The sequence below is a fragment of the Centroberyx affinis genome, unplaced genomic scaffold (genome assembly GCF_046629955.1).
Source record: "Centroberyx affinis isolate AG114_WGS23_722 - 3 ecotype Tasmania unplaced genomic scaffold, CSIRO-AGI_Caff_v1 ptg004204l_1, whole genome shotgun sequence".
Lineage (NCBI taxonomy): Eukaryota > Metazoa > Chordata > Actinopteri > Beryciformes > Berycidae > Centroberyx > Centroberyx affinis.
The window spans coordinates 965,284-975,000 of record NW_027281952.1 but is presented as its reverse complement, the minus strand read 5'-3'; the positions used below and the strand labels follow the sequence as shown (position 1 = coordinate 975,000).

At 47.1% G+C, this 9,717-nt stretch overlaps 2 protein-coding genes across 3 annotated transcripts in view; both read right to left on the bottom strand.

The window, feature by feature from the left end:
* Nucleotides 1–725, bottom strand: part of mmp14b (matrix metallopeptidase 14b (membrane-inserted)) — a 14,495-nt gene extending 13,770 nt beyond the window's left edge. For both annotated transcript variants that reach the window (XM_071542897.1, XM_071542898.1), the window contains exon 1: nucleotides 111–725. In XM_071542897.1, the coding sequence (XP_071398998.1) occupies nucleotides 111–206 (96 nt within the window). In that variant the 5' untranslated portion in view covers nucleotides 207–725. The remainder of the gene's footprint in view (nucleotides 1–110) is intronic.
* A 3,847-nt stretch (nucleotides 726–4,572) lies between these two features.
* On the bottom strand, nucleotides 4,573–8,687 carry sall2 (spalt-like transcription factor 2). Its single transcript, XM_071542981.1, has 2 exons — nucleotides 5,136–8,687; nucleotides 4,573–4,923 (listed from the first exon to the last, which is right to left on the bottom strand). The coding sequence occupies exons 1-2, from the start codon at nucleotides 8,685–8,687 to the stop codon at nucleotides 4,573–4,575; spliced, it is 3,903 nt and encodes a 1,300-aa protein (XP_071399082.1).
* Nucleotides 8,688–9,717: the final 1,030 nt, after the last annotated feature.

Here is a 9,717-nt window from a genome sequence, read left to right as displayed (position 1 = left end):
GTCTTTATTCCTCACCCCTGACTTTATTTCTCACCTCTGATTTTATTCCTCACCTCTGTCTTTATTCCTCACCTCTGATTTTATTCCTCACCTCTGTCTTTATTTCTCACCTCTGCCTTTATCTCTCGCGTCGCTCCCTGTGCGCTCAGCTCCCACGCCAGCGCCAGCAGCAGCAGTCGGACAAGCGCTTTCAGCCCAGGTGCCATCCCTTGACTCTCCAAAAAAAAAACACCAAAGAAAAAACAAAAAACGGGCAGTTCCCCTTGTAACACTTAACGCACTCTTGTCTTTGCTATGTGTCAAAACATTATCTGTGAAAAAAAAGATGAATTCCCCGGGAGCAAAGGATAATGTACTTGGCACGGAGCGGGAAAAAGCCTCTCCAGAAGTTACAGCTGTGCCTCTCTGCGCTTTACAACTGGAGCTAGCTAAACGACGGCTGGCGTTCGTCCAACCTGTGCATTCTTTCCTTGTTTCGACGATTTTTTAACTAAATTATCGCGCATTCATCGAGGAGGAACTTTAACAAGTGTTCTCTGGAGTGGTACGCGTTTTTTTTTTTGTGTGTCCAGACTTTGCAGCTCTACTCTTCGCTCCAGATGTTGCCACCGACTTTTGTTGTCGCGAGCCAGCCTCTGTTGTCTGACAGGCTGTCTCTTCTCCCCGCTGTCTTCCCCTTTCCTCTCCGTCCGTCGGCTTGTTTTGGTCCCGCTCTGCTCTCCTCTCTCGCCCCGCTGCAGACGTGGTAGTTTGATATTCCCCGGAGGGAGGCCTTCGCTGGAAAATACAGGGTTGTAAAAACCTCCCCCTTCTGCATTAGCCCGTCCCTTCGACATGGAGGGCTGGAATCAACTTGGTGACCTTGGCGCTGGACTTGGCACGGCTGCCTGTTACCCTCTGGCAGTGATGAAATGCCTTGTCGTCAAGCTCCCCCAATTGCATGAGGCTGTTGTTATTATTTCGAGGCAATAAAGGTGATTATTGTAGTCTAATAGTCCAGCACTGTAAAGACAATGCAAAATAATAACCCTAGAAGGGTATTGTACAAAGGATACTAGATATTATATACATCAGCAAAACTTTAAAAGATGCAACTATAGGTTAAAAATGTCACTTTATGTCACTAAAGTCACTATTGAGAATCCCAAACAAACTATAAGTCGATATAGGAATATTATCTATCTATCTATCTATCTATCTATCTATCTATCTATCTATCTATCTATCTGTAGTTTTTATTAACTTAAGCTCTCTCCATACTTATTTTCTTTAATACCCTCAGCATATGAGAAATATGGTGTCACACACATTACACATCATTTACCTAATTAGGACATGTTCGTTAAGTGTGAATGAATCATTGACATATAACGTTAATATAATGTTTACGTAGGCTGAATTAGGCCTTTAACAGATGTGTAATCATGTCCTGTTTACACTTTTTACATTGAAGTTTTCATATAGACCCAACTGTAGTAACCATGGATAACCCATAATAGGTTTATTATTTGCTGTCCTTACAATATAATATTTCTTTTTACTATAAACACATTTCAGAAATTAATTCTACTTATCTCTTTAAGTGATTCAGATTAAAATCAGATTTCTTTGTTACAGTAAATCAGGAGAATTGCGCCCTCTAGAGGTCACACACGGCACATACATTTCTGCTTAACATGTCAGAGGATGTTTACTGGCCATGGATTATTTTGCCTTGCATATTGGTTTCCGTTTACTGTAAGTGGAAAAACTCTAATCCCTAAAGATGTTGGTTGGTTTGGTTCCATTCTGTAAATGTGTTCACTCGCATGTTCTTCTGTTAGTTTCCATCTTCCTCACAAGCAGAAAATCATATAGGCCTTTGAAGTAGAGGGAAGAAAGGAAAGATGATTTTATGTTTTTTTTCAGATAAGTTGATATTACTCAAAATCTTCCACCTCTCCAATACAATACATTATGTCAAAGGTGCTTGGTCAAAACCGGTAGACTGCCACCTGCTGTACAGCACACAGTGCCTATTGACTTAGTGTGGTAATTGACATGCATGTGGCAGCGCTCATCCGTTGGTGGTAATGGCGGCTAGATAAAGAGATTCACATCACATGGAATGGCTGTTGGCTACCTGATGCTTCCTAGTATTAGTTTTAGTTTAGTTTAGTTTTTTTTTTTTTCTGGTCAATTTTATACAATACAATACAATACATACAAATAATACTAAAGCATCAATAATAAAACAAAATAAACATTATATTATTATATTAACATTATATTGTCTGACCGGAAAAAAAAAGGTGTAGGCTGAAGCCTAAGCTTATTGTGCCTACCCTTAATACTTAACAAAACATTATCCTTGCTCTACCCAAAATAGCTGTGAAACAAAACAAACAAAAAAAGAAATTATAAAAATAAATATATAAATAAATAAATTTGCTAGAGAAACACATCATAAAACTGTACGCGTACCCTCTACCCAAAATAGCTGTGAAACAAAAAAAAACAAAAAAAAGAAATTATAAAAATAAATATATAGATAAGTAAATTTACTAAAGAAGCACAACATCATAATACAGAAACAGATAAACAAAACAAAGACAGTTCATAATTGTCATTCATTTCTCAGTGTTGGTCACAGCTTTTGTATTTTTCAAATGTACTGTTTTTGAACATCTTCTTAAACTTACACATATTACTACATTCTTTTAGTTCATTATTACAATGATTCCATAATTTGACCCCTTTAACTGTCACACATCTATTTTTTACATTTGTCCTTACCCTCTTTTTTACAAACATTTAATTTCCCCTGAATGGATACCTGCTCTCCCTCATTGAAAACAGTATGAGCAGCTAGAGATACATGCATGTGCGTGTACACACACACACACACACACACACACACACACAGTTTTGCAGACCTAAGTGAATGTGATAACACTGTCTTTTGGGCTTGCACAAAGAATACACATAGATACTCACACATACAGATAAATACACACAAAACACATTAACGCAAAACACACATTTCCTCTGTTGCCCTTTCATCCATACATTACACACACAAAACACACACATGCATGCACACACGCAGAGCTCAGTTGCTGTGGTTGTCACGGCTGAGGAGATTAGGGTGCGAGTGGGACAGCTGGCCTCTTCCCCTCCCCTCATCCTCTTGGTTGACGGGACCGACACAGAAGAGAGCGGGGGGCTTTAATTGTGTCGGGAGAGAGCAGGGATTAGTGACACCTGCATGTGAGAGATCGTGGCAGTTATGGATGGACACACACACACACACACACACACATACACACATCATTTCACACTGACGAGCACACACACATACCATAGTTCTAGAAAATAGTAAGTCCGGTACACCAGTCACATGTTTTGTTGTGTGGCAATCCTCACAAACTAGGCTAAGCAAGATTTTTTTTTTTCGAAATTGTTTTTTAATATGTATCTTCACCCCTCTATTATAACATTTGGGGATACCGAAAGTACAGCTTACAACAAACAGACATAGACTTCTGGTTCTTTTTTTTCATATACAAAGATACGACATGAACAAAAATAATTAGTGAGTGATAGTGTGTTACAGACATTACTTTTGGACCAAACAACAATCATATTATTCACAAAGCTAAAGGGCAAAGGTCACAGAAAAGACCCTGCCTTCATTGGGCTCACAAACACTGCCTCTGTGCTTCTGTGTTGACTGGAAGATATATTGAAAAGTAAACCACGATGACATGAGTAGATTATCTGAACAACAAGATGGGGGACAAGAGACTCAATATTCTCCACAGAAATACGTCCAATTCCTTGGCCTTGTTTGCCCTGGCTCAGCGTTTATTTCACTGGCTTACCTCACTCATATCAATTTCCTCTTTAACATTTGAAGGAAAGAATTGTTTATTTATGAAACAGACCTGGGTCGAATAGCATTTGCAAAGTTTTTTATGGTTTGCTTGGGCCTCATTTGGTGCCAAATAGATGAGATTTGCACCATAGGAGAATAAAATGCATTCCCGAATGTTTAGATAATCACAGCAAAGTATTTGAAAAGTATCTTTTAGTATACTTTTCTGTGATTTTAGTTAGATGACTGTAAATCTGATTTGTTTCAATGTGGTAAACCTTACCCATCTGGGCCTGGTAAATTCAGATAAACACTAAGAATGATTTGACCCAGGTCTGGTATGAAACATTGATACTACAGGGATACTCTTTCCTCATATCCCAACATACATTTTTGTTAGAATTTGCATCAACCTATTAACAAACTCAGCCAGAGAAAGGTAGTCTTACTTTTCTACAAATCCAGCAATAACTGGACTCTCATTACTTCATGATTATTCTCATCTTTTTTCTTACTACATCTTTTCCTTAAAAAAAACAAAAACACAACAAGACCAAGCTGGTTGGCTCACAACTTTCACAAACAAACAAATTACTCTGACTACCAAACTGACAGGCTACTCGAAATGTATTTAGGAAGCAATACTATGCAAAGGTCCATACAGTTTCACCAAAAGGTAAACATTGATTGAAAACACCAGAACATCATCCAGCCAATCACATTGAGTCGAGTTTCGACCCTTCATCAGACTCTTCCATTGTTGCCTCAGGGACCCTCCCAGTAGGCGGGTCCATCTGAGATCTGACAGGTGAATTTGCCAACTGGGGGATCTCCACATTTTCTCCTTGGCTGCCAGTGGCTGCGCCCTGGCCGGGGTCATCAGTTGGTTCGGTACTGGTGTTGAGGAAAGCTTGGTACTGGTTCCAGAAGCCCACTGAGCTCCTGGTGGCAGGAACATTAGAGGAAGTTGTAGGTGTGGAAGCAGGAAGTCGGTCAGAGGAGGAACGACTGCTCCGGGCTGGTGGACGTGTTGGCTTGGTAACCACACCATGGTGCTTCATGTGCCCCTGTAGAACATGATAATTAAAAGAATTTCATGTGTAATCATAATCATGATCATAGTTAGAATAACTTTAAAAGGTATCCAAGAACACTGTAAAATACAGTTACAAAGCAAAACTAAGCAAAGCTTTGTACCACAAATATACTTCAACAATCACAACACATCCATACTCTGTTGGCAATTATTTAAACACCACACAAATTTCATTGTCCTCACCTTCAGTCCACTGCGGCTGGCATACTCTTTTCCACACTCAGCACAGCAGTAAGTCTTCTTCTCGGGACGAGACATCGGAGGAGGGAGCGTTGGGGCGAGGTTTATGGGGACTGAAGCGTCCAGCTGTTCACTTGCAGCCGATCCACTAATCTTACCACTTTCCACCCTGTCTTCTCTCCCATAAGAGCAAAAATGAAGGCTCTGACGCGTCTCCCTTACAAAAGAGGCAGCTCTCTGTGATGCAATCCTTACTTCAGCACCGCTAGTGTCTGCAGTGTCCGAAGTGGACATCATTTGAGGGTCCTCGTCAGGCACAGTTGCTTGGTCTTGCTTTGGTGTTACTGGTGGAGGGGACTGGACTTTGTCTTCTCCCATAGGTTCGGGAGATTGGAGCATTGGGGAGAGCTCAGATTCGATGGTTGACGCTGCATGAGTGTTAGGGGTTTCTTGACTCAGGACGGGGGTAGAGGAGGAGATGGTGCTGGAACAGGAGTGAGCAAAGGGGGCACCACGGGTGGGTGTGCTTAGTAAGTCCTCCAGGTTTGATCTGGAGCCAGGGAGGAAGGCATCAAAGGAGGTAGAGGCTTCACCCTCTGGACTGTCCATTATCATAACATTAGATGACATTGTGGTTTTGGTAACAGTGGAGGAAGTAGGCGAGGGGAGATGCACATCGGCTGTGGCTAGTTCCTTGACTTGTTTGTCTTCGTCAAGCGGGAAAGCTTCATCTTCCAGCTGGGTGGCTGGGGAGGGGGCACTGACACACAGGACAGGCGGGTCCACACTGCCTAGAGGTGGGGTTTGTGTGGTGGGATTCAAGAAAGGGTCTGGGCTGAGGTCAGATGGAGGGATCAGGTCTGGGCTGGAGGACCTGGACTTGCTGGGATTTTTGGTGCACTCTGCTGATGTCCCACTGGCATCAGGGACAGAGCCCACTGTTGCAGTTTGAAATTGTGTGCTTGGTGCTGGGCTCTTGGATTGGCTGGCTGCAGCTAGAGGAGGTGTTTTACTTGAGGCAGTGGGTGGGTCAGCGGGCTGGGATTGAGGCTGTGACAGGGGTTTGGCATTAGAGTCAGCTGGCATCTCAGGTAGAGAGTCCTCTGTGCCATCAGGGGGAAGCTGCCCACCCAGGTGCATACGGATATGGTGCTGGAGCACCAGGGCATTGGTGAACTTACGCTGGCACAGGGGGCAAGAGTTCTGGACGCGTGCGTTGGGCGGTCGGGCACGATGGGTGGCCAGATGTGACCGCAGGCTGCCTTTGGTAGAGAAGGATCGTCCACACAGCTTACAGGGGAAAGGGCGTTCTCCAAGGTGGGTAGCCTGGTGCAGACGCAGTGCCCTGGGACAGCTCAGCACCCGTAGACACACCCCACACTGGTTGGTTGTCAGGTTACTAGCTGCACCCATGATGCTCAGTGATGGTAGCATGCCCCCTGCCAGGGCACTCGCTCCATTAGCACTCATTCCCAGGGCAGCAATCATCTCACGGGTGAAGTTTGAAACAGAGGTGTTGGCAGAAGAGGATGGTCGGGAGGCCATGACATAGGTGGTAGAAGTGCTGGCGTTTGTGAAGCCACTGCTGACTGAACCTGCTGAAGAGGTAGTTGTACTGCTAGCTAACATCTCAACCATGGCGGTGGAAGCGGAGGAAGAGGCCCATGGAGAAGAGGAGCGGGGAGGCTCCTTTTCTAGCTTCTCCACCAGCCTCTGCAGCTTGGAGGTGTCAGACGTAGGGGTGGAGGAGGGCAGGGAGCACGGGGTGGAGGTGGGTGGACCTGGGACTTTAGGAAAGGTGGAGAAGGGGAAAGAGAGCTGAGAGTGGGTGGAAGAAGCAAGGTGGTGGGAGCCTGTAGAGGGACCTGGGGGGTGCAGCAGGCCCAAGGCTGGATGGTGGTGGAGGGATGAGTGTGAGGAAGAGGAAGAGGAAGAAGAGGAGGTGGAGGCAGATGGGAAGAGGAGCTTAGGCAGGTGGGCTAGCTGGGAGTAGGCTGCGGGAGGAAGCATGGGGGCATGGGGGGGGGTGTTCTCATCAAAGTGCTGCTGCTTGGCTCCCTTGAATAACCCTGTGATGGTGGAAGAGGAAGACAAGGAGGGGTTGGAGAGGAGCGAGGAAGCCAGAGAGGAGGAGGAGGCTAAAGAAGAGGAGGATGAGTGGGATGATGCGGAGGCAATGGAGGCTGCAGCGGCTGCAGCTGCAGCCCTATTGAGCTGCAGGAGGGAGTGGGAAATTAAAGCCAGGTCCACACTGGGGGGCAGGGGCAGAGTAGAAGGGGTAGGTCCTCCTGAGGCCCCCAGAGACAAGCTACCACTGGCACCACTGGCCTCTAAATTATCTCCGTATGGTTCATCCTCAGGCCTGCGTTTACGCCTCTTTTGAATCATATTCATACCACTAGTACTGCTGCTACTACTGATGGACGGTCCCAGATCTGACCCCCCAGTGGCCCCTAACCCTACCCCAAACAAAGACGGTGGCAGGAGGGAAAGTGAAAGCTCTGGATTTTGCTCACGGTGGCGTAGGAAGTGCACCTTGAGGTTCCCTCGCGTGGTGAAGCGGCTGAGGCACACCGGACACTGGTAGGGTCGTTCCCCTGTGTGCGAGCGTAGATGTATCTGCAGCGCAGAGTCACTGCTGAACATCTTCCCACAAAAGCGGCAGGCATGCTGCAGACGGGCAGAGTTGGCGGAGCTGGATGCAGAAGAAGAACCTACTGAAACTCCTCCTCCAGAAGCAGATTGTAGAGCATGCTGGGAGGGTGGGACAATAGATACGGACGTGGGGAGGGATGGGGTTAGGAAGGACAGGCCACTGTGCCCACTAGCTGAAGTGGTATTTGGAGATTTCTCATGGAGATAGCGGTTAGGCAGGGCCAAAGAGAGGGCTAGCGGGTAGTTGGAGGAAGCCATGCTGGAGATGGCAGATGAGACGGAGGAAGAGGTGGAGGGGGCTGAGGAGTGAGAACTGACCCTCGGGAAACCATGAGCCCCTGTAGCCCCTCCTGCCCCTTCCATCTGGGGCTTGTGAGGCTGCAGGATTTGAGACAAGGGGTGGCTGGGCTTAGAGGGCTTGGGGGTTGTCTGAGAGGGGAGAAGGGAGGAGAAACATGCCAGGAGAGGGGCCACAGAGGTGGGGGGCTGAGTAGCTGTGGCCTGGGGTGTTGGGCTGGAGGCCCTTTCGCTGCCCTCCAGGCAGAGTTGAGGCAGGGGAGGGAGGAGATGCTGGGAGGGCGAGTCTATGGTGTAGGAGGCCCCACCCAGGCGGAGCACCTGTCTACAGATCTCCTCGGTTATCTGCATCTGGTGGATCTGCCTTTGCTGCAGCACCCGCAGCTCCTCCAGGATCAGGGCAATGCTCAGCTGCGCCCTAGAGGGGGCAGCTGAGGCAGAAGTCACTCCTGGGCTGGGGGTGGGAGTAACAGGGCTTGGGGGGCCCTCCGGCACAGGGCTGGGGCTTCCAGGGTGGGGTGGGGGGCACAGGGAGGCGGAGGAAGATGAGGAGGAGGAAGAGGTGGTGGTGGTGGCCGACACCCCCAACTTGGGAGAGGCCATGTGGGCGCTGCGGGGGATGTGGATGAGACCACTTGCAGAAGATGTGGGATTGCAGTCAGAGAGGTGAAGGGCAAGTGGATGGTGAGTTTGGGAGGAGAGAGAGGAGTGAGGAAAGTCAGGGGAGATGGGGGAGTGGGCGGCTTTGAGGGTACGTTGGTGGCAGGGGGAGGGCTGGCTGGGCCAGCAAGAGAGTGGTGGACCCTCGGTGGGTAGAGAAGGGGTCTGAGAGCCCTTGAAAGAGGGACGGAGAGCCAGGGGCAGCTGGGAGCTCTGAGGAGAGGAGGATGGAGAGGACGAGGGAGAATCCGTGATAAATGGACAGGAGAGTGACTTCACTGCCAATTGGCCATCTAGGGAAAGGGAGAGAAAAAAAAATCAAAATGTGATTTTGTGAAAAGCGACACAAAGGTGTTACAGGTTCACAATCTCTTCTACATGGGATTCAAAAAAATATATTTTAAAAATATCAGTCTGAATGTGAGCCTTAACCTCACATTTACAAGGTAGCTTTCCAGTAATGCAGGCCACGTACATGATGAACAGAGATCACATGAACGATTGATTGTGAGTGATGATCCACATTTTAAAGCACATTAAAAAAAAGAACAAACAAAAGCCAGTGGTGAGAAGAAAATGTTGCTAATAGGTGGCACCTTGATCACTGGGGCCCTGAAGAGTTGAGGTATCCAACAACTGACTTTTACTCTCTCTTGCTTTAACTTCCGCTACCTCATCATGCACACTGCTTTCTTTTCCTCTTTGTCCTTTCTATCCTCGTCTACTGCAGCCTCCCCACCACCACTACCACACACACACGTCATGCATGCAGGCACACATGCTTGAACACACACACACACACACACACACACGCACACACACACACAGAATGCCACTGGTCTGCAAGACTACACCGCTCACCAGGAGAGGAGCCTACCTTGTTTCCAGGGCAACACAAGACAATGGACTTTACCTCAGACCCCCCTCTCATAAAAAAAAAAGCCAGATACACACACTTAGACACTCCTCCATC

Bases quoted from the DNA above. Each gene is read 5' to 3' on its own strand.
- sall2 (XM_071542981.1), bottom strand. From the start codon at position 8,687: ATGGCCTCTCCCAAGTTGGGGGTGTCGGCCACCACCACCACCTCTTCC. The intron at 4,924-5,135 runs GTGAGGACAATG...CATGTTCTACAG, and splicing joins CCAGCCGCAGTGGACTGAAG to GGGCACATGAAGCACCATGG.